We start from the raw sequence: 24,479 nt of genomic DNA, 5'->3' as shown, positions 1-24,479 counted from the left end.
GAATGGATGGATGGGTGGGTGATTGGGTAGATGGATATGTGGATGGATGGATGATTGGATAGATGGATGTGTGGATAGATGGATGGATGGATAGATGGTAGATAGATGGATAGATGATGGATGGATGGATGGATGGGTGGGTGGATGGATGGATAAAACATTTGTAGCTTGGGGGACTGTAACACTGGGGTCATCACACCTGTGAATGCTTTTCTTGGGCAATAACGTGTTGCTTGTTTGATAAAGGCTAGGTCAAATCTTTCAGGAAGAGCCTGGAGCCAGTCATCTCAAGGATACTTTTGGGGGCTCAAACAGTGAGGTATTCAAATACAGCGGGGCAAAGACCTTCCCATTCTACCTTCCAAACCACTTCTGAGACTGCCCCATGTCCTCCCTTCCTCAGGAAAGCTGGAGCAAGCAGAGAGAGTCCAGCCACGGCCACATGGAAGAGCTCCAGCCCCCAAACTCCACCCAGGGGCGAGCAAATTCCTAGGACTCGGGACCCCAACAGGAGGGCACACTCCCTCCTCACTTGCCCATGTAATCCCCAGGGATAGGACACAGGAAGAGGCACCATGCAGACTTTTCTTTGTTTTTATAAAGACTTTATTGTCTAACATGCTTGACAAAAAAAAAATTACAGCCACAATCAAGTTATGCCAAAATGATTGAGGAGCTCGCCGTAATCTTTCATACCTCAAGGACTTTTAATGAATTTTCTCTTAAAGTAACAGCTGCCTTCATAACTTTTCTTTTCCACATAAAAATACACCATATTCTGAAGACAGCGTAGGAAAAACGTTTTGTTTCGCTTTTTAAGTTTATAGTTCCGGGTCGGCCTAGAAATTCCGTAGAGGCGACACTTGCGCGCCGACCCCACGCGCATGCGCTGCGCATCTGAGGAACCCCGAGACCACGTGAACATCCAGCTCCGGGACCCGCTTCAGCCCAAAGGAATTCCCGAAGTGCTGGCCCCGCAGGGCGGCGCCGCCTCATCCCCGCGGCGCCCTCCGAGGACGGCCCGGGAGAGGAGTCCGTCTCCCGGGAGGCCGCGGTCGGCACCCACATTCTCGCGGGGGTTCCTGTGAGAAATGAACCAGAGCACGTTCTAGAAAAAAAGGAGAGGGTCTTGGACCATGCGCACTGCCTCGTAGGGCGAGGGCTGTGGCGCCGAGGACCCGCCCCTTCCGTGCCGCACCCGAAGGCCCGTTACCTCAGCTCTCCGGCCTCCAGCTCCTGGTCTCTAACACGGGGACGGCCGCGCCCGCCTCCCAGGACTGTCCAAGGGTGACGTGGGATTGTATCTACAGAAGGGCTTCTTGAGTGCTAGTTCTCAGAGCCGGGCCTAGAGGGAGGCAAGGGTCTCCCCTCTACAGCGCAAAAATAAGGGGGGGCCGAAGAACTCAGGAACCAAAATCAGTGCAATATTTTTTTAAAAATCAAATGAATGCAAAAACATCCAGGACAAACAAAGTATCAAAATTTTAAATAAAGACCAATGGGGCCTAGATTTACATGACACTGCCTCACTCGCCTCACCCTAAGCCAGGCCCTCCTGGCTCCCTCTCCCTCAGGGGTCAAGCTCCACCCCCCAGCCCTAATTTGAAGAGGGGGAAACAGCAGCCGCCCAGGGTTCTACAGTAAAGCAGAGTGGGGCTATGGAGCCCAGAGCCCGCTTTGTCACCGTCCCTCCCTCCCGCTGACCGGCAGCCTTCCTCAGCGGCAGGCATGCCAGGGAGACTCTGAACGGTGCCAGGGCAGTCCCAGCCAGGAAGGGAGCGCCACTCAGGGACAGTGATGAGAAGCACGGGGCCCACGTCGTTCACTCAGGAGGGGCGTGTGTGTGCACGTGGGCGCGTGCGTGCGGCAGGGTCGCCGCAGCCTCGGCCTGCAGCCCCTCTGGGCCACTGCGTCCTCGGAGCAGGGCAGCCGCCCGGGCCTCAATGGTTGCAGCAGGACTTGAGAAGCCGCCACCGTCCTGGGTCCTCCGCCGGCTCATCCTGCAGGAGCCACTCCCCAACTCCAGGCTCCAAGCGAGAGCCTGGGACGCTCAGGCCGCTGTTCAAAGCATCGACGAGGCCCCCAGGAAGAGAAGCAGGCACACAACCCGCGGCCAAGCGCGCTCGGGCCTGGCCAGGGGCGGCCCAAATTCCTGAGATGTCCCTGATGTCCCACGGAGGGCCCGGCCAGGAAGCAGGCCTGTCTCCCTTCCGGCCAGGGAGGAGAGGAAATGGCTATTTGTGCCCAGAATACAAACCTCCCACCCCCGGGGCTCCCAGCACACAGACACGGGTGCAGAGAGGGTTTGTGCGAGAATTTCCAAAACCTGTCTCGGGCGGCCTAAAAGCAGCAGCTTCTCAAGCCCAAGAGGGTGTCCAGCTGAGGAGGAGGAGGCGCCGGGCATTTCCCAACCAGACGGGGCCACGGGCAGAGTAGGTCTTGTAAGCAGGTACACGCAGGATGTTCACGGAGAAAACAGGAACGAGCGAGGGCCTCCCACGCCTCACCACTGCTGGCCGGGCGGGCCACCCTGCAGGGCAGGAGCTGGCCGAGGGGCTGCGCTCTCAGCCAGGTGGGCGCGGGCAAGTCAGGAGTTCCGGGGCGTGGGGAGGTCGATGACTATGGGCGGGTTCACGGGCTGGTAGTTCACAGTACACACGGACGCGTTCACGTAGGTGGTTGTGCCGTCCGCCATGACCCCGTAGCCTGGGGGACAAGCACACCCCGTCAGGGCTGGGCAGGGCAGCCGGGACCGGAGCAGGGGCGCGGGCTGGCGGCTCAGGAGTCAGGGGCAAGACCCTGGAGCTCTAACGCTCCGTTTCCTCATCTCTGGAATGGAGGTGACAGGGAAGGACCCTAATCCCAGGCCTACTGCAAGGATCGAATGAGGTAATAATCCCATAAAGCCTCGTCCCAGTACCTGGCACACGGAGAGCACTCAGTGAGGCATCCTCACCATCATCCTCACCATCACCATCATCAGCATCACCATCATCACCACCATCACCATCATCACCATCAGCATCACCATCACCATCATTACCACCATCACCATCATCACCATCAGCATCACCATCATTACCACCATCACCATCATCACCATCATCCTCACCATCACCATCATCACCATCACCATCATCACCATCAGCATCACCATCAGCATCACATCACCATCATCATCACCACCATCATCACCATCATCAGCATCACCATCATTACCACCATCACCATCATCACCATCAGCATCACCATCAGCATCACATCACCATCATCATCACCATATCACCATCACCATCATCAGCATCACCATCATCACCACCATCATCACCATCAGCATCACCATCACCATCATCAGCATCACCATCATCACCATATCATCACCATCAGCATCACCACCACCATCACCATCAGCATCACTGTCACCATCACCATCATTACCACCATCACCATATCATCACCATCATCACCATCAGCACCACCATCAGCATCACATCACCATCATCATCACCATATCACCATCACCATCATCAGCATCACCATCATCACCACCATCATCACCATCAGCTTCACCATCACCATCATCACCATCATCACCATCAGCATCACCATCACCATCATCATCACCATCAGCATCAGCATCACCATCATCACCACCATCATCACCATCAGCATCACCATCACCATCATCATCACCACCATTACCATCATCACCTTCACCACCGTCACCACCGTCACCTCTGACATCATCACCATCACCCTCATCATTATCCTCATCATTGTCACCATCGTCAGCACCACTGCCATCTTTCTTTTATCTTAATCATTTTATCAGCACTGTCATCACTATGTTCATGTCATGTATTTTTCTTAACTTCTGTCCTCCCCAGACTCTATTCCTATCTTGTCTACTTGTTAGAAACCTCTGCATCCTTCAGCTCAGATCACCTCTAAACCTCTCCCCATGAAGGGTACCCATTCTTTGGAGTCCCCCTTTTTTCTGTGCAGTCATGCAGGATTGGGCTTTGGGTCACATGCAACCTTGAATCTGATGGTGTCACATGCCCATAATAGGGCCACAGAAGTAACAGCTGTTCTTACGCTCTGGTGGCCGCTAGCTATCCATCTCTCATAGGACTGCCCAAGTTCTGCCTTTGATTTTTGCTGACCTGCCGTCTCTACCTCTGTTCTGGGAAATGACCTAACATGGACCAAGCAGTGTGGAGGTCCAGGGGCCTCTGACCCCACTGCAGAGATGCAGGAGGCTGGGACATGCGTCTGGGAGAAACCACAGGGGTCCACAGCAGCCAAATGTACTTCCTGGCAGGGCAGGTCAGCTCTAGTTCAGCAATGGCTGAGGACACCTGAGATTATTAGGAAAACCCCTGCATCCAGCAACATGCCAGGTTGTGGGAGGTGGCAGTCAGGAATGGCACAGCCATCACCCGTCACTGTCACAACTGCGCTGCCCACTGCCCTGCAACATGAAGGGGACGGCTCTCCACCCCCCTCAAACACTGCACACGGCAAGTGGCTCCAGCCCAGGACAGAAGCCAAATGCCATGTCTATATAAGGGTGCAGGGGGCACAGAGGGCTATCCAAGCCACCAGAGCCTCTCAACCAGGTATCTGTTCCCTCACATTTACTGGACACTGACTATATGAACAACCCTGGGCATTTCAACAATCAGGCTGCCCTCGAACAGCTCCCAGTGCGCCCAGCAAGTCCCACCCTCCTCCACGCCGTGGCTCAAGTGCCCCCTCCTCTGGGGCCACCTGCCCAGCTCCAGACAACTTCCCTGGCTGGAGCACAGCAGAGTCACAGAGCCCAGAAGAAGCAAAAGTCACCCCCTAATTCTTGCGAGATTTTGCATTCTTCTTCCTCTTATCAAACAACTTAGCAATATTTAGCTCGGGGATGGCCCATGTGTGAAGAAGGCCTTTGCAAAGTGTACATTAGAAGTGGGTGATTTCCCCGCTGGTTGAAGAGGTTGGGAGGCAGTGACCCGGCTGGCAGGGAGAAGCGTCTCCCCTGAAAGGCCAGTTTGGAGCTCCACCAGGAGGTCCCCCCACCTGCTGACCTTCATGGATGTGGCCGAAGACGTGTAGCCGCGGCTGGACGCGCCTCTGCACCGTGTTGAGCAGCTCCACGCAGCCCACCCGCTGCATCTTCTTGGGGACCCAGTCCAGGAAGCCTGTGCGGGGAGACAGTGGGAGGGCGATGGCAGGGGCTGGGAGGGCCCAGTCCCTCACCCCCCAGGCAGCACTTCTGCAGCCCCAGAGAGACGCGGCAGGTCTTGAACTCACGGCCTTGGGCGTGCTCTCGCCTTTGAGCAAGCTCTCGGCAGCCCTGCCCTGCCGCAGCCAAGGCCACAGCGGGGCTGCCTGGAAGAGCCCGGCACGGGCCAGGCACATGGGGGGAGGGGTGCTCAGCGACCGTGAGCCCCCCAGGTCGTCTTGCTCAAACTAGCCTGGAGGACAGCATCTACCTTTGGCAGAGATGACCCAACCGAGGCTGGAGAGGGGATGGGCGTGCCCCGGAGCATCCTAGTGGCCAGGGTGGGGGCAGAGAACCGCAGCACACAGCCCGGGCCCTCCGCCAACCACGGGGCAGAGAGGAGTGAGATTTCCACGCTGGAAACGTTCTAAACACACACCCCAAGTCATGAAAGTCAGCATCTCATCCAGCACAGCCTGCTCGCCCTGCCAGCCTCCTGGAGCAGCCCCATATGGCGGCTGCTTATTATCTTCGCATGCTGCACAAACTAGAATAATTGATCACTTAGAGCGAACAATTAGAGTTTGTCTCGGCCCCTTTCTGTTTGGGTGGGCAAAATAGGTTTCTGCAACTGCTGGGAAGAGGAAGCAGGGAGGTCCTTGGACTTGGAGAATGAAGCAGGCTGCAAAGATGCAGCCTTAAGGGTGAACTAAGATGAGAGGAGGAGGAAAGGCGGGCAGGGAGCAGGGAGCAGGGAGCAGGCTTGGGGCGATGTGTGGCTTTAAGACCAACTCGCTGTGTGGCCTCAGACAAGCACTTGACTTCTCTGTGACTCTGTTTCCTCCTCTCTAACAAGGGATAATCCATTCGTTCAATTATTAGGGGCACTGGGATCCTGCAGAAGGCTGGGCCCCTCTCACGACTCCAGGTGGGTTTGTTGGGGGTGGGGGGTCCCCAGCTCCTCAGCCTCTCTGGCATTTACAGTCTGGAGGTGGGCATGGGCAGCACCAGCTGGAATGCCCAGCACCCTCGAGCACCCCTCAAACAGGAGCTCTGTGTCATGTGATGCAAGGAGGTGGGAAGTCACAGAGCAGGACCCCAAAAGACGCTAGGATTGGATGGACGGACGGACGGACGGACGGATGGATGGATGGATACCAAGGAGGAGGGAAGGAAGAATTAAAGGAAAGATAAAAAGAAGGCTGGGAGAGGGGAATGAAAGGAGGGAGGAAGGGAGGAAGGAAGGGAGGGAGGGAAGGAAGGCGCAAGGAAAGCCTTGCCCCAGAGCCTTGCGGTAAACGGCCTCCGACCTGGCATGTCTTATGTGAACTCATCCCAGTGCTCCGGAGGCATTGGGATGGGGACACAAACCTGGTTACAATCCTGAGCGACACTGCCTTCTGGGCTCTAGGGCGCCTCCTTCACAAGGACAGAAGGGGCGCCCAGCGCAAGCCGAGGCGGGCCTCACGTGCCGGGCACCTGCCACGGCCTTTTCCTCCCTCCGCTCCCTGCCTCTTCCAGTTCTGATGCCACCTCTCAGGGGCCTCCCCAGCCTCCTCTGACAGCCTCGTCTCTCCCTCGGCCTCCCCAGGCTTCCCTCGCCCCTGAACACGTCCCGCTGGACCTGCTCCTTCCTGTGCCCCTCAACCCTGCAGCCCATGAGCCCCTCCAGGGCAAGCACGGGAGGCATGACCCTGGTCCACGCTGCCTGGCACAGGACCTGCACAGTGGAGATGACGGTGAGAGGAAGGCCCCGACTTGGCCAGATCAGGAGTTTGGGCTTCATTCTAAAGGCTGGGGGAGCCACGGAGGGTTATAGAGGAAGAGCATGGCATAAAGGATGATTTAGAGCACTCTCTCCTCCTGTGAGGAGAGTGGACTGGAAGGAGCAAGCCTCGGGGCTGTGGAACCAGTCAAGAGAGCACAGTGGTCATGAGAGGAGAAGATGCTGGCTTGGCCCAAGGTGAGGTCAGGGGGTGCGGTGTAGGGAAAGGGCTGGGATGCAGTTTGGAGGGACAGGTGTGCTGATGGACAGGATGTGGGGCCTGAGTACAAGAGGCAGGGAGAATGCAGAGCCCTGGGAACTGCTGATGGGTGGGGGTGAGGGGGCGGGCCCACGCAGGCGTCTGGCTGGCGGCTGCACGGGGTGGAGCCCTGTCTGGGCCCCTGCTGGCTCCAGCACCAGAACACAGGCCCAGGCTGTTGAGGGCCCAGCCCTGCCTTCTGCACTCTCTGAGCTCATTTGCCAAGTGTAAGACGAGGGGCTGAGTCTGAGCGCCCCCGTTGGTGCAAGAAGCCCACGGGGGGCAGGTCAAGACCCCAGCACACAGCAGGGCCCACCGTGACCCTGTCCGGGGAAGCAGCCCCTTACCCAGTGGTGGTCCGTGGGTTATCAGAACGTCGACGCCTTCGGGAATGAGGTTCCATTTCTCCAGCAGGGCTTGGCCTCGCGGGAGGTTAAAGCCCCAGCCATAAAACCAGGGCTGCCTGTGGGAGAAGAGGAGATGGTTCAGAGCGAGCAGGCCTGAGCGCAGGGGATGGCCAGCAAGTGGCTGGCAGGCCGCAGGCCAAATGGCCGCGAGGACCACTTGGTGCCCAGAAGCTCAAATCCAGGTGAAGGTGGAGATCACCTTGGCTCAGACCAGAACCCTGGCAAGGCGCACCCTTTGCCTCCTGCTGAACGGCAGTTTCTAGTTTCCTATACCTATAAGTACTGTTTGTGAAATGAAAATACTGGAAGCTAAAAAACAAACCAGCTTCTACTGAAGGCCTTACTTGCACCAAAGAACATTCTCCACCTCGCCCCACCCCTGGGAAGACCCTCCTCCGTCCCCCTCCCACATCTGGGGTGGGTGGAGCCCCCACTGGGAGAGAACATTGCAGGTGGAGGGCGCGCGTTCCCTGCTTTCACGGGAAGGTTCCCTGGCACCGAGGATGGGCTCAGATGGACTCAGCATATCAGCATATCCCATCCTGGACTCAACCCAGACTCACACCAATCAGTGCGAGGCATTCCTCTGGATCGGGTCAACGGTGAACACACGACCTGGATTCTACCGACCAGAGGGAATCCAGGCATTTCTTTCCATGACAAGAAAAGAGGATGAGCAGAGAGCTTCTAGCCTCGGGCATTCATAGCAGCCCAAGGGGAGCCAGTGGGAACAAACCACATCAGACGCCCACCATGCCGCTGCGCATCGCAGTTATAGAGGCCAATCCATCCCATCGCAAAGCAGTCTGCATCGGGTTTTCAGTCATTTGGAACAAAAGCATCCTGACTGAGCATCAGATTCATGAAGCATCCTATATCTAACATGAATGCAACCCTTCAGTGTTTACAAAGTCACTCTCACCACCACCACCACCACCATCATCACCTTCACCACCCCAGCACCACAGCCATTATCAAGTCCTTCCCCACCACCACCGCCACCCTCACCTCACCCTCACCATCACCTTCCCCACCATCACTACAACCATCATCATCCTCACCATTGCCACCACAATTATCATCATTGCCTTCACCACCACCAGCATCACCTTCATCATCTACACCACACCACCATTGTTGCCACCATCACCATCATCATCATCACCTTTGTCATAATTATCATTACCTTCATCACCACCATCCACATTATCACCTTCACCACCACCATCACCTTCACCATCATCACCACCATCACCTTCACCATCATCACCATCATCACCTTCACACCATCATCACCTTCACCATCATCACCATCATCACCTTCACCATCATCACCATCATCACCTCCACCATCATCACCTTCACCATCATCACCATCATCACCTTCACCATCATCACCATCATCACCATCATCACCTTCACACCATCATCACCTTCACCATCATCACCATCATCACCTTCACACCATCATCACCATCATCACCTTCACACCATCATCACCATCATCACCTTCACACCATCATCACCATCATCACCTTCACACCATCATCACCTTCACCATCATCACCATCATCACCTTCACCATCATCACCATCATCACCATCATCACCATCATCACCTTCACACCATCATCACCTTCACCATCATCACCATCATCACCTTCACACCATCATCACCTTCACCATCATCACCATAATAATCACCATCACCTTCACCAGCATTATCGCCACCACCGCCACCTTCACCATCATCACTACGATCACCTCTTCCACCACCCCAGGGACCTTCAGCAAGTTTGGCCAAACAATTCTGTTTTATGGATGAGGAAACTGAGAACAAGAGAGCAGAAAATAAAAATAGTCACCACCATTTTCTGCCTAACTGCCTTTTGCCAGGCTCCATCCAAATACTTTACAAGATGGGTTCATCTAAGTCTTACAAGAACCCTGTGAATTAGGACTATTACAATTCCTATTTTAAAGATGAGGAGCCTGAGGCTCAGAGAGGAATACGGATTGGGAATTTAGGTCCAGATCTGCAGACTCCCAGATCTGGACACTCACCAGCACACACCACCCAAATTAAGAGTGGAGCTGGGATTTCTCACTCACGGCCTCTCACATGCACAAAGCTACGACTTAAGTCCATCCTGAGGCCCAGGAACCCATGCAGCAGTTGACGCTCCTGGCTGCTGACGTAACGGCTCTTCTCTGTTGACAGTCACTCAGCCTCCCCTGCCCCAGGGGTTCCATGGAACGCTATTTGAAAACCTTGATTTAGTTCCACCCTCACCGTTTCAGGCAAGCAGGCTGAGGTTCGATGAGAGGCAGAGCCGTGCCAAGGGTCACACAGTGAATCTGTGGAGGAGCCAGATTCAGGACTGGTGACCATGCCGGTCATTCGTGGCCAAAGGTCCTTTGGTCATTTCAGACACGTGTGGGATCCCCAGCATTGCCAGCCTTGCTTATCCATGAGTCCTTCCTGGAACACCATTTCCCATCTCTTCTCTTCCTGCCCGCCCTGTCCCCATGTTTATCCATCAAAGCTATGTTCCAAAAACTCCAAAAACCTTTGAACCCTGGAGCCGACCAGGCCAGGGGGTAAATAAATGTTTGTTTAATGAATGGTGGTAAGTGAAAAAGGACTGAATTAATGAATGAGTTGGGTTGGTAACAGGATAGCAAACAGGACTTTACCTGTTGCCTTGGCTTTGCAACCAAAACTTCAAAGCTGAAACCGATCCCTCACGTTCAGAAGAGAGCCCCCAGAAGCTCCCCTAGGAGAACAGACTACAAGTGGCAGAACATGCCAGGCCACCATCCTCAGTCCCCAGCACCCTGAGCTCTTAGAGGGCTGGGAGAGGGTGGGTGAAGAGGTTCCTCCTTGTCTGGGAAGGGGACCTGGACATCTGCCCTGTGAGTCTGGGAGAGGAGGAAGAGGCAGAGGGGGCCGGGCAGGGCACAGAGGGGCTGGCTGCACCCCCTGCTTGGGCTGTCCCAAGGGTTCTCCATCTCCGTGCTGGGTGGGTGGCACTGAGGCAGGGGGGAGTCCCACTAGAGGGCACCTCCTACTCAGTCGCACCCACACAGGCCTGCCCTTGTAAGTCCACAGAAAGCAGAGGGCTCTCTCACAGAAAAACTCACCCACACACACACAGAATTTTATACCCAACTTCAAGGGAATCTGGGGGTCAAACCTGACTTAAAATGGCTCCACCTCTTACCACCCATGTGATCTTGGGCCAGTGATTTCACTTTTCTCCATATCTCAATTCTCTTATCTATAAAATGGGGATAATAATACCATCTACTTCAAAAGTGTTGTTAAGAGGCTTAATCAGTTAATCCAAGTAAAGTGCTCAAAGCAATTCCTTTTTTCTGTTCACAGCAGGTACTCAGTCCATCACAGCTGCCATCATTCTCCCCCTCCCCCTCCCCACATCATCCCCACCATCACCATCACTGTCATCACCATCACCACTGCCATCATCTCCATCCACATCCCCACCACCATCACCATCACCTCCATCACTGCCATGCCAGCAGCAGCAGCCCCACAGCCAGCATCACCACCGCTACCACAACTGTGACCGTCAGTCCTGTCCCCACCATCACTGCCACCATCACCAGTCATCACCACCATCCCACCAACATCACCACCATCGTCATCACCACAGCCATCACCATCACCGCCACTCCATCAGCACCATCAGCCACCATAACCATGACAATCGATACTGTCCCCACCATCTCCCTCCCCACCCCCCTCCCCACATCAGCCCCAACCCCGCTCTGCCCGCCGTGCCATTACCACCCTCACCACCACAGCCGTCCTCACTGCCAACATCGTCTTCATCACCCTCCTGAGTGCCACGCACGGAGCCGAGTGTAAACAGACGGACTGTGACACACCTCCTGCCAGGGCTCCTGGGCCACTTTGACAGTCCCTGGCCTAGAGGCTCGCCGAAGCCGCTCCATCTCTAACACGCTGAGCTCATGGCTCTGCAATTTCGGAAGCCCCTCAGCCTCTGGGCACCTGCGAAGTCCCTCTTCCCCTGAGCTCGGTAGGTGTGGGGAGAGCCAGGCTGGGGACGCTGCGGGGAAGGCTGCAGCAGCCTAGAAGCTGCTCATTGGGCAGAAAGCCCAGGGGCCTCCCTGGAGCCCCTTGCCCCATCAGCCGACAGGGAAAGCACCAGAGCATCTCTAGTGCTGCATTCCAAACACAGGATCCACTTTTCAAAAATCCCATGAAATATTTACGAGGCAGGAGGAGGCCGCATCAGTATGAAGAGGAGGCACAGCTGGTTCCCATGACGCCATGGCAGAGGTTGGCATTTGAAAGCAGAACTTAGAAAAATACCAGACACCCGACAGGCCCCCAGGAGCCAACCAGGTGGAGCCCCCGCCTGACCCAGGGCCCTTGCCCCTCACCTAGCAATGCTAAGCCTGCGAGCCTGGAATCCACCCCCATCCTAAGTGATGCCCAGAGAGGTCACTCTACTTGCCAAGGTCACACAGCAGGTCCAAGGAGAGTACCAGGCAGCAGGTCCGGGTCTGCTCTTATTGCCCCTCCTCCCTCCCCTTCCTTCCCCACCTCACCCCCACACCCCATCACCCACCCCACCCATCTCCGGGGCCTTCAGAACACCCCCAAATGCACAGGAGAGCAGGCCTTGCTGTGGGGTGGGGTGCTGGCAGCTCTGGCATCTGGCAGTGTCGGCTGACACCAGAGCATCAGCCCTGGGAAGGTTGGGGGACTGCTCTAATGGATAGAAAGGGCACAGAGTTCCTGGTTCTGCTGCTTGCCAGTCACTTCATCCCCCCAGCCTCAGTTTCCCTCCTGTATAAAATGGAATAGTGGAGCCTGTGCCCCCAGACCGCTCCCCAGGGGGCAGGCAGCACCTTCTTCCTGCCAGATCCTCGCGGCCTGGCATAGGGGACGGGGAGGGAGGGAAGGACAGAGGAAGTTTCCGAGGATTCGATGGTACTATCAACGTGGAAGCGCCGTCTGAACACCCAGGCGCTGCATCCGGGGAAAGGTGACATTCTAGCTTTTATTGGAATTTGGGGGAGCAGGGAGAGTCAAATCAGACCCAGGATCATGCGGAGAAGACATTTCCCAGCACAGCCGAGCGGCAGGGAGGACAGACGCCTCTGGCGACCCTCACACCCCAGAGGCCCGGGACCAGCCCCTCCTGTGCAGTGACAGCCGTCAAGGGGTGACACATGTCCTTCCTGGAGGTGACAGCAGCCCCCCATCCTCCAGCCTTAGGTCTCTGGCACCAGACGACCCACTTGAGACCCAGCAAGACCGAACGAAGGGGGTTAAACCCAGTGAGCTGCCCACCTGGCTGCGTGGGCCCGAGGCAGGGCACGGGGCAGCCGGCGTCCAGGCAGGTCGGCGTGGGGGCCACCCAGCCCGAGCCCCCCGGCCCCCCACCTGGGGCAGGCAGGGAACACCCGGGACAGCCCCTTGCCTAAAGCACCGGCCGCCGGCCCCACTCACCACCCCGGAGCCCCGCGGCCTGTCCCAACGTCCGGCACGTGGGGGGCCGAAAAGGGGACGGAGGAATCAAAATTCCAGCTCAGCGACGGGAGACGGCTTTATGTCCTGAATTTCTATCTTTCTGTTCTAAAGTAACCATTGGAATAATTTTCTTACAGAATGATAGTTGCCATGACAACCAGAGCAAATTTTCCTTTTCTGAAACAGATGTCTCATTTAGTTGAAAATTAGAATGTGAACAAACCCATGGGAAAAATTAATTCAAACTTTAACAGAGCGCTGAATACAATGTAATCGCGCAGAGGTTAACCCCTTAACAGCTTTCCCGTGTGCCCGCGGTCACCCTCGAATCCCGTCTAATTAAGCTCGCTTAGCCAATATAAATGACCTGCTCGTGGTCAATCATTAGGATGATTTTCCCCTGAAGCGTGAATTCTGGGTTCCCAAGCAGCAGCCGGGAAAGGGGGAGGCTCTTGCTTCTAGAAAAGGGCTGAAGCGGAGCCTGGGAGGCTCTGGTTTTCCCGCCTCCCCAGGAGAGGCCCACAGCCCCCAGGGTTGTGCACACGGGTCCTTGCACTGGTCTGGGGTACGGCCACCCCTGGCCACACGCCAATTACCTCGGGCCCATGTGCAGAGGAGGCTTGGGGGGGCCCCAGGGGGGCCAGGCCACAGTGCCCGGGGGACAGGGGGTCTCCCTCAGGTGGACGCCGAGCACCTGCCCACCCAGGCCCAGCTCCAAAGCCCTCCTCGGACCACCAGGCTCCATCCCCTCCCCAGGGGAGCAGCTGCCCCCCAGCCCATTCTACAGAAGCAGAAACCGAGGCACATGCAGACGGGCATGGGGCCCTGCCCAAGGCCACCTGGCGACCACAGCACCCAGGCAGGGCTCACACCAGGGCCTGAGCTTCCAGGGCCCAGCTCCAGAACCATGAAATACGACCCCTTCCTCTGCCAACCCCCGTCACCAGCCACGTTCCATCTGGTAGCTCAGGAAATCCTCAGGGCAAAACTGCTGGGGAGGCCCCCATTTTAGAGGCACAAAGATGTCGGCCCAGAGAGGTCATGCCATGTGTCTGAGGACACACAGGAAGCAAGAGCGCTTGGACCAGGGTTTCCAGCTCCCGCACCCTGGGCCCAGTGGCTGCCCCGCTCCCTGCGACCTCCTGATGCCCATCTGAGCGGGGCTCCAATGTCCCCTGCCAAGTCCCTGGCTGGGCCAGGCCCCCTCATGGCCTGCATGAGAGGGGCTGGATCTCCGAAGGGCATCTCCCCCCGGTGGCTCCTTTGCTCCAAGTCCCTGTGGCCCCAGAACAAGCCCAGAGCCGGAGGCCCGCAGGCCACCTCTGCCAGGAAGTTCTCCCTGATTGGCACCGGCCCCAAGCACAGGCCAGTCCCCCCTGCTCTGACTGTCCTCCGGGGGCTCCTCCAGGGCAGGTCACCTCCGTCCCTAAATCCCTATGCCCAAGAGAAGGTGTGCAAGGGGAAATGAACGAGCAACGAGCGGAATATGAACGAGCCGATGCTCCCCTGTAGGCAGGTGGGAGCACCCCCCGGGCAGCCGAGGAGTGCAGCACCGACCACCACAAGCGCCCCCACCCTCTGCGAGCACCCAGTATCTCAAACCCGCCCGGGAGCCGGCCAGGTGGGACCGTGTGCCCATTTCAAAGACGAACCCGGAGGCAAAGGGAGACGCGGGCCGCTCACATCCCTCCGCTGCGTCCCAGTCCCGGTAGGCTACTGACGCGGGGGACCCCACCCCCGGGATGGGGATTGGGGGCCCGGGCAGTGCCCTCCGCCCCCGGGAAAGCCCTCTGGGGAGAAGGGAAAGGTTTCCAGAGGCCGCTGGGCCGGGCCTGTCCCGCGCTTGCTTTGTGCTGCACCTCCTCCTCTCTCGAGCCTGAGGGCTCAGTGTCCTCCATCCGCAGGGGCGAGAACCGGGAGGTGCAGGGACCCTCCCGAGTTGCACCCGGGGGCACCCCTGCCTCCCAACAGCAGCCTCTGAAACCTCGGGGGGGTCGAGGCAGGACCTCGGGGCCCAGCCACGCGCTCCCCCCCACCCCTGCCCCGCTCGCTTCCCCACCAGGCCCCTCCCCTCCACCAAAAGGCCTCCTGGGAGCCGGCCACCCTGTCCCAGGGGAGGGTGACACCTGTCTCTGGCTCCACGTGTCTTCCTCAAAGCATCCCAGTGAGGCTGGATGCCCGCAGGCACGAGGGGAAACCGAGGCTCAGAGAGGCGAGCCACATGCCGGCAAGCCCAGCTGAGGGGCGCTGACCGGCCCCACGCCGCAGGTCCACCTCTGTCCCGGGGGCCCCCAGTCCCGAGCTGACGTGTCAACTGCCCAGCCCCGCCGAGGACGGCTGCTGGGTTCCACCCTCTGCAGGGCAGGGGTGCCGGGCAGCGGGGAACGCCCCCCGCTCCGGGGAGACTGAGGCTGTGGGAGGCGCCCCCGCGGTCACACACACACACACCCCGCGGGGCTGTGAAGGGAGGCGCTGCGAGGAGGCAGCGAGGGTCCCCCAAGACTGTCAATCACGCACCTTGCCTGGCAGTCCACCACTTACCCCAGTCAGCGGCAAGATAAGTGGAACCGAAGAATGGGGTCCTTTGTCATTCCTAATTAATTTCCCCCACCCTCCCGATGTGCCGAATCATTCATCTTTTGTTTCCCTGGGACTCTGTGCCGGGGAGAAGGCAGATGATTCATTTCAAACATTAATCTCCTGTGGAAGAGCGTTGCATACGTGCGTTAGGGGTCTTCTAGAAGGAAAAACAGCGCCGAATCCATTTTCCCTGGGCAAGTGGGAGAGAGAATGGGTAGGAAGGGGCAGAGGAGAGCTCCCCTGTGTGTACGTGTGTGTGAGTGTGTGTACGTGTGTGTGTGTATGTGTGTGCGCGCGCACACAGGGGAAGCGCAGTGATGGCGAGAAATTTCTTTCCCTCCATCAGAATTTGTCAGCTGACTGCGTGAGGCTCAGAATTACAAGAATCTGCTGGGGCAGAGACAGGAAAGGAGTGGCGACGGGGACTCTTCGGTGGGGAGGGCGGTGCCTGCTGGGTCCCCAGGGGACAGATGTCCAAAATCCCTGCCAACCTGTGGCCCGTGCGCTGACCTCCCCACGCCCTCCTGCTGCCGCCCAGGACCCTCCCCGCTTGCCCACAGGGAGCCAGGGCTGGGGCGGGTTTCGGGCTCAGACCTGGGCGCCAGGTGTCACGGCCACACCTGCGCAGATGCGCGCAATCCCGGACCTAACCGTGCGCGTGACGGGGAAGGGAGACAGCCCGAGGTCCCTCCACGCCCCTCACCAACTGCTCCCCCCCACCTGCCTCCCCCCACCCTCGTGGCCCCTGAGAAAACAACTCCCCCGCCACAGATGCAGGAGCCCCCGGAGACCAAGTTCCCGAAGGTGACGGGAGGCAGGGCCGGCTCTGCAGACTCAGGCGACCCCAGGTCCAGCCCCCCGGGGGCCGCTCAGGGGGTGCCAGGGCCGGGCAAGGCGGGAAGCAGAGCCTGGCGCGGAGGTGGGGGTGCTGCTCCCCCAGCTGACGGCAGACACGCCTGGGCCAGAGCGGGGGGCCACCTCTTGCTAGGGCCGCAAGCTTGGGTCATCGTGACGCCGCCCCCAGCCTCCCCTTACTCTGCCATAAAACGGGCTGAAAACCATCCGCCTTGCCCTGCTGCTAACTGGGGTGAAGGATAATTCGTCCCGCAGCAGCTAAGGGGGTCGCGGGTACTGAAGTGGAGGGGAAGTCGGCCTCGCCCGTCGGAACAAACGGGGGAGGCCACAGCCTTGCGCTCAGACCACCCAGAATTCGAGAAAAAATGTAAAAATCCCCTTTAGATGCACAGCCCCCCAGGGCCCAAACCTGGGAGGACACAAAACCAGGGCGGGCAGAGGCTGTGCTCTGACTTCCGGGGTGGAGTGGGCAGGGGGTGCGGCCCCTGGACCCCAGGAATGGGGGTTTATGGCCACAAGGACACGCGCGAGGACACGTGCTGGTGCCCCGCCCTCCGTGAAGCTGGGTCCCCACAGGCCTGCAGGCGAAGTGGGACCAGGAAGGGGCGCCACCGGCAGCAGGGAGGGGCACCGCCTCCACCGAGGAGGAGGCCTCCTGCCCGGCCTCCAGCCAGGGATGTGACCAGCAGGCTAACCCGCGTGGCCGGCCACACCCCGAAAGAGCAGCAGGCAGGGGCCCCTGGCCGGGCGCCCCCTAGACTGAGGCAGACCCGCAGACTGCGCCGCACAGGAGGCCCCCGGACAAAGCTGCGCAAAGACACCGGTGCGGTCCTAAACCACGACGCCCGAAACCCCAGCTAGAATCGCCGGGGAGAAATAAACGTTTGTGGAAAGATCTGTCAGAGGCTGTTGGAAGAGAAAGGCCAGGGGCGGGGTCAGAGGCCTGGCTCCTGCAGAGCCGGCCGAGGGTGCAGGGAGCTGGCCGAGGGTGCAGGGCCCGGTGCTGCAGGGGCGGGGGGGGGGGGGGCAGGCCCGGTGGAGGGCTTCCTGGAGGGGGCGGCACTGCCCGGCCTTGAAGCCCAGGTGGAGCACGTCTGTGCACGGGGGGGGGGGGGGGGGGGGCACCGAGGACAGAGCTGGGACTGCCCTGCTGGGGGGTGCTGCCTCCGGGCGCAGCCAGGGACCCCACACACACACTACAATGTGTTCTGGGACCTTAGCCCCATTCTGCAGAGAGAAGCAAGGCAAGAACGAGATCATCCTTTTTTCTGCACAGCTAAAGCAAAAGCATTTAGCCTCTCATTGCACCAGTCCTGGGGGGGCCCCACCCATCCACCCCAGCTCCGCCTCTGGATCTGAAGCCAGCGCTCTGCTTCCTGCGTCCCAGCCTTCTCGTCCACGAGGCGGGCGCCAGCAACGGGGGCCCCGAGGTGCAGCATCCCCACCTTGTCGCGGACGGGCCACCCAGCCCCAGCCCCCTCCCGCCGTGGCGTCCCCTCCCCCGCTGGGCGGCGGGCAGGAAGGGTGAGGGGCTCGGGGAGCCACCCAGCGTCCCGCACCGACTGCGCGCCGAGCAGTTCCTGAGAACTGCCCCAAAGGGGACCAGATGAAGTGACAGGAAACCAAGATTCTGAAAGGGGGAGGTCCCCAAAGGCGGCCCCGCTGGACCCTCTGCCCTGTGCACCGGCGTCTGCCTCGCACAGCCCCCCCCCCCCCCCCCCCCCCCCGCTATTCCAAGGGCAGAGCTGCTCCCAGGGTGCCCAGCCCTGCCCGGAGGTGGCGCCCCGAGGCAAGCGGCGCCCGCAGCCGCTTCCCAAAGTTCCCTCCCTCAGCAGGTTTGGACTCCTTCTTTGAAAATACCAGCAGTGACGAGACCAGATGGACGCACCGCGTGCCAACTTCACTCCCTCCCGCACTCTTAAAAAAAAAAAATCAAGGCGGTTTTCAGTTAAATGAGAACAAAAAAATGCATCCAAAACCCATAAATGAATACGGTATGTATACGGGATCTTTTTTCTAACACTTCGGGTTTCGCGACAGCTGAGTCCTTGTCTCCTGCAGTTGGTCCCCGGCCCGTCCTCTAAGCTGCTCTGGCAAAGGCTCAGGGCCGGGCCTGCCCGACAGGACCAGAGCCGGCGCATGTGAGCGTGTGTGCACGCACGCCCGGGGTGGCTCCGGGACACAGCCCTCCTGAGACCTCATCCCTCCATGCCCACCAGAGTGTCTGCAGGGGGAGGTGAGGGCGCGGCTGCAGGGAAGCGGGGAAGGGGGGCATTTGGCCTTCCGCCTGGGGGTGATGCAGAAGCAACTCACACGGAGGCAAAGGCTATGGTGGGAGCCTGGGACGGGCCACAGAAAACTCAGACCTGGGAAGACCAGGCCATGCCAGCATTCCACCCGTGGCCCTGTGGCCCGGCATCCATCCATTTAACAAATATTTATTATGATGAGGCAGGCTCTGTGCCAGGCACTGGAGTTATTTCGTGATCAAGACATGCAGGCACCTGCCCTGGTGGAAACTTACATATATTTGAAGGAAAAGAGGCGTGAATGGAGCTGGTGGCCTCATGAAGGCAGCGTGGCACTGGCTCCGTGGGCCGGTGGAGCAGGGCGAGCTCCGACACAGAAGCTCCCGGCCTAGCACCACAGAGCAGCGAGGAAGGACAAACTTTCTCCTCCAGGTACCTGGACAAGTGGGGTCAGTGTGGAGAAAAGCAAAGCGGGATTCCCAGCTCACAGCCTCAACATTAACTCCAGGTGGGTCAGAGACCTGCACGCAAAAGGCAAAGCTTTCAAAACACCCCAGAGTAAACTACATCACAGCTTCGGGTAGGGACGGGCTTCTTCGCCAGGGCACAAAAGCACGTGCCATGAAGAAAAGCCCAAATGCGTTCAACACACCACAATTCAGAACTGCCGTTCATCCGAAGACACCACTGCGGCAGGGAAGGCAGGTCCCGAGAAAGGAAAAGCTGTTTGCAGCAGGGTAACTGGCAACGGTCACGTGTTCTGAGTCCAGAAAGTGGGCGCTTGACCAAAGGGGAAACACACTGCCCAGTATACCACCGGAAAAAGCCTCGGCCACACTGGTCACTGCAAATCAAAACCGCGCTGAGCTCCCAGCACAGCCCGCAGCCCCGCCCTGATGGCCAAAATCACCAAGTCCTCCAGTACCAAGCGCTGGCCCACAGGGACCGTGAGATACCTCCAGCCGGGGGAAGAACCCGGAACGACCTCTTTGGAAAGCAGTCCAACGCTTCCACTAAAGCTGAAGCTCTGCTTCCTCCACGGCCGGGCCACTCCGTCCCTGGCATGTGTTTGTGTGTGTGCCTGTACACGCGTGTGTATACGGCACGTACGCAATGCACTGAAAGGTCCAAAGCTGCTCACGGGGTTATTAATCGTCCTCACCCCAAACTAATGGCGTTTGAGTCGGGGTGGAATGGAGAAATAAGTTGTAGAATATTCACACAACAAAATCCTACACAGCAGCGAGACAAAAACAAACGACAACTGCACATGACAACAGGGAAGAATCTTAAAATAGAATATTGAGCATAAGACTTGCACCGGCTACAACACATGCCGTCTGAGTCCATTCTCGTCAAGTTCAAAGACCAGGCAGAACCAAACTATCTGCAGGTTAGGGCTGCCAGACAAAACACAGACCCAGTGAGATCTGCATTTCAGATACACAGTGAATCATTCTGGGACCAGTGTGGCCTAGATGCAGCAGGGGACACACTCGTATTAAAATGGCCCTCGCGCCGCCCCTCACTAAGTCCCACCAGCTGAGAGTGGTGAGACGAGAACGCGCAGCCGAGCCTCGAGCCGCCTGGGTGGGCAAAGGGTGGTAAGAGCCGGCTGCCGGCCACTCTGCCCCCCGCCCCTCCACCTGCAGCCTGAGCTCCTGGGGGGCAGGGCCAGGCCTGGTCCGTTTTGGGGCCCCCAGGGCCAGGCCTCGGAGCGTATCGCGAATGAACAAGAGTCAGGGGCGTCCACACCCGCCCCGTGAGCCTCCAGCCACAGCAGCCCTGGGCGGCGACGCTTGGCAGGAAACCGACGGCAGCGACCAGGATCCTGCCCCTGGGCCCGGCTTCCCGGCTCCGCTGGAGGGTCGGCCAAAGCAAGGCCAGCCTGTCCCACCACTGCCCTCCCCCGTCTAACACCGGCAGAAGCTCCCCGAGGGTGCGCCCGCGTAGCCTGTGCCCACAGGGCAGTCTGGGTTATCAGCCACAGGCCGAGGAACTGAGGCCTTCTGGGGGGGGGCCAGGAGGACATAGGTCTACCCACAGCAGCCCTCTGCTTGCACACCCCCCGTGACAGGCTGATCACCACCTGGCCAGGCCTCATTATCATCTGAAGCTGCACTGGGCGAGTGGCTCATTCAACCTCTGATCCCCAACACGGTCCCACAAAAGGAGTGTCCCTGAAGCCACAGAGGACACCTCCTGCTTTCCACACGTTAAAGGTGGGGGGACAAGAAGAGCCCCCACCACCTGAATTCCATAGTAATCACAGTCCGCCCTGCCACCCGCATCCTTCTCACAAGCTCCCTGTGCGCAGGTGGCCGGTGCCAGGGAGCTGAGCATGCCCTGCTTGAACTCCGACAACTGGGGGGCACGGCCTCCACCTCCCCCCACCCCCGGTGCCAGGGGGAAGCTCACTGGGAACGTGCGTGGCTTTGCAGTGGCCGATGAATTCCATTCCCGCTGGCATGGCCTCGTATGCCCTGGTGGCTGCGGCTGCTGGGGTCCCAGGAGGGGCGGTGCTCCCTTGCACAGATGGGACCCCGAGGCACGGAGTGACATGACTCCCTGAGGTCACACGTGTGGTGGGAGGCGGAGCTGGTGTGTCAGGGGCCGGGCGCTCAACGGTCCTGGCAATGCCAGTCCTGCGCCTCGGGGGGGATGCGTGGGAACGACGACCTGGCTGGGGGCAGAGCGAGCGGCCCCTCGCTGGGAGCCCAGGGCCACCGGGCCAGCACGCCGCACGCGGGCCTCACGGCACGCCCCCAGTCACCGGCACCCAGGGCGCAGAGAGGTTTGATGGCTCGTCCAGGGGCCCTGGTGGCTTAGCAGTGGGCCGGACCCGACCCCTGGCTGCGGGGTCAGCGCCCATGTAGGGGCTGGGCTCCTGCCTAGCAGGCCAGAAGCACAGTTCCCGGCGCCCCTGGCGCCCGGAGAACGGAGGTCAAGGCAGGGGCCCTCTGACCCCACACCCACAGTCGGCCTCCAGCAGCCACGTGGGCTCTAGCCCCACCCCCACCCCACTGAGGGGGGCAGGCCCACAAGCCCCTCCTGGAAGGGAGGCTGCAGCCTCAAGCCCACCTCCCTCGGGGCAGGCAGGGGGTCCTCAGTGCCCCCTCTCCCAAGGGGAGGACGCTGCCCTGTGAAATCCCAGCTCCCAGCGGGGAGGTAGGGGGGTGACGGCTGAGGACCCCCTCCGCCTCCACGCTCTCCCGGGACCCCTGCAGGCTCCGGGAAGCCACACTCGCCCTGTGGTTCCCCGCAGGATCTGCACCCCTCCAGCCTCCCAGCTGGGCACAGGCTGTCCCCTCCGCCTGCCCTGCCCTTCCCCTCCCCAGCCCCGATGCTGCTGGAATCCACCCCTGGGTGGCCCCGGGAAGCCTGACCTGGCCACAGCGCACGCTCCTCGCCCCCAGGGCTTCTCCGTCCCCCTCTTCCCGCCCCCCAGCTACTCATCGCACAAGCACAGAAGCGCCACGAGGACACGGGCAGCACAGCCCTGGGCCCCACATGATTCCGGGGTCTCCAGCGGTGCCTGGCCCCTCACAGGTGCTTGAATGAATGAACGGAGGAGCATGTGGCCCTGAGAACGCCCCCCCCCCACCCAAGCCTCGAAGTCCTCTACACCCGGGGAGGCCTGAGCAGCTGGTGGCTGCATCGAGGCTCATGACATCACACGTGGAGCCACTGCTCGGTGCCTGACGGGTAGTGGGTGTCCTCGGAAGGACCCCAGAATTGGCTCCTCCCCAGAGCAGGAAGAGCAGTACCTGGGGTCGACCGAGCTCCCTCCCCCTGGGCCTCTGCTTGCCCTTCTGTAAAAGGGGCAATTCCAGTCCTTGTCCGGCCTCAGGGGCTGGTGAAGCATCAGCTGCACGAGGGCTGGCCCCCACCAGCCCCCGGCCCCGGAGCCCCCCTGTAATAACAACCACAGCCCACCTCAGGGCCTGGTGCTGGGCCAGGTAGACTCATCTCCCCACTCTACAGAGGGACCAGAGAGGCTAAGCCACTGGCCCACAATCACACAGCTAAACAGGGGTGGTGTCCGAGTTTGAAGGTCCCTTCCCTCCCCGCCCTGCCACCCAGTCCCAGCCCTTCCTGTGCCTTCCCAGGGTGGGGTGGCTGGTCTCAGGGAGGGTGGACAGCTGGGTCCAGCCACACTGGGTCCAGCCCAGGATTAACCCGGGGACGCTGCAGAGGCCATGGCAGGCATTTTCTCGTGCCAGTCCAAAATTTACCGAAACTTGCCCAGCCCGCAAGCCCCCGTCTGACTCCTACCACCGACTCCCCACCCCAGAAGGGGCCCCGGAGAAGTCAGGGGGTGCTCCGTGGGAAGAGGGATGTCTGCTCACAGCCTGCAGGGCGGGACTTCGATGAGATTTCCAAGGCCTCCTGCCTCACCCCACACCACGTCCCTCACACACCCGGTGCTGCAGCCCAGAATGTTCTGCAGTCCTTAACCACGCCATATACTGAGGCCTGCGCAAGGCCGGCCCCCTGCCTAGAACGCCCGCCTCCCCCTCCCTGAGAAGCGGGGAGCATTGCTCAGGGGCGCAGACTCCAGGGCCCAACATGCTGTCCGGGTGAAGAAAGGGGCGCAGTCCTGAGAATCAGCCCCCCAGACACCGGGCCCCAACCCCAGGGCCTGGCGGTGCTCCCTACGTGCACCAGGGACGCGGCAGATGTGACCGGGTGAAGGCCGCTGCGTGGGGACTTCTCCCGGATTCGCGGGATGGGCCCTAAATGTATTCCCATGTACCCTCATAAGACGGAGGCAGAGGCACTGCGGTGAGGGAGCAGAGGGGGCGCGGAAGCTGTGGCGCGGCTGGCTGTGAACACAGAGGAAGGGGGCAAGAGCCAAGGAATGCCCGGAAGGCAGCTCTAGAAGCTGGAAAAGGCACGCACTGCATTCCCCCTAGGGCCTCCAGAAGGAAGAGCCCTGCCAACACCTGGACTGCAGCCCAGAGAAACTGATTTTGGACTTCTGAGCTCCAGAACTGTGAGAATAACTTCGTGTAATTTTAAGTCACTACGTCTCTCATTTGTTTCAGGAGCAAGAGGAAAGGAATACAACAGGCAAGAGGGTGTGGTGGCGACTGCAGCCAAGACAATGTTAGGAGCAGAGCAGCTGCTCCCCTGCCCTAGGCAAGGCTGCCAGGTGCGGATACTGCCGTGGGGTCAGAGCCACCTGCTTCTTAAGTGAACCTGGAAATCTGGACTTTCTGATTTTAAAAAAATACCCCTCAAGCCAAGCACAGCACAGCCTTGGGCCGCATTTGTTCCTCCGATTGCAAGTTGTCCTTGGAATGCTGAATATAACGTGGGCTCAGGCATCAAGCAGGTGGAGAGTCCTCCCCAGCTCCGCCCCTTCCTGTTGGGTGCTTCAAGAAGTTACAGAAGGGACCACGTCTCTGTCTATAAGGTGGAGGAGGCGGGCCTGGCTCTACAGTCACTGGCCTCGGGCCTAAGGAGAGTCCTGCACCAGGCCTGGGGCATAACGGGAGCTCAGAAACATCAGGCCTTTCTGCCTCTTCTGCTGAAGGAAACCCCATGTCTCTCAGGCCCAGGTCAAGCACCTCCTCCGACAGGAAGCCCTCCTGGGTTTCACCAATCCCTCCTTGGGGCA

At 59.5% G+C, this 24,479-nt stretch overlaps 1 protein-coding gene across 5 annotated transcripts in view; it reads right to left on the bottom strand.

The window, feature by feature from the left end:
- Positions 1-583: 583 nt before the first annotated feature.
- Positions 584-24,479, bottom strand: part of MPPED1 (metallophosphoesterase domain containing 1) — a 112,048-nt gene continuing 88,152 nt past the window's right edge. For 4 of the 5 annotated variants that reach the window (XM_058309249.1, XM_058309245.1, XM_058309247.1 and 1 more), the window contains 3 exons: positions 7,587-7,702; positions 5,079-5,192; positions 584-2,706 (listed from right to left, as the gene is read on the bottom strand). In XM_058309249.1, coding sequence (XP_058165232.1) covers positions 2,588-2,706; positions 5,079-5,192; positions 7,587-7,702 — 349 coding nt within the window. In that variant the 3' untranslated portion in view covers positions 584-2,587. The remainder of the gene's footprint in view (positions 2,707-5,078; positions 5,193-7,586; positions 7,703-24,479) is intronic. The other variant, XR_011650190.1, reaches the window with a different exon arrangement.

The sequence above is a fragment of the Dasypus novemcinctus genome, chromosome 12 (assembly GCF_030445035.2).
Source record: "Dasypus novemcinctus isolate mDasNov1 chromosome 12, mDasNov1.1.hap2, whole genome shotgun sequence".
NCBI classification, from domain to species: Eukaryota; Metazoa; Chordata; class Mammalia; order Cingulata; family Dasypodidae; genus Dasypus; species Dasypus novemcinctus.
Note: the sequence above shows the minus strand (reverse complement) of the source record. Positions and strands in the feature narration are given on the sequence as shown.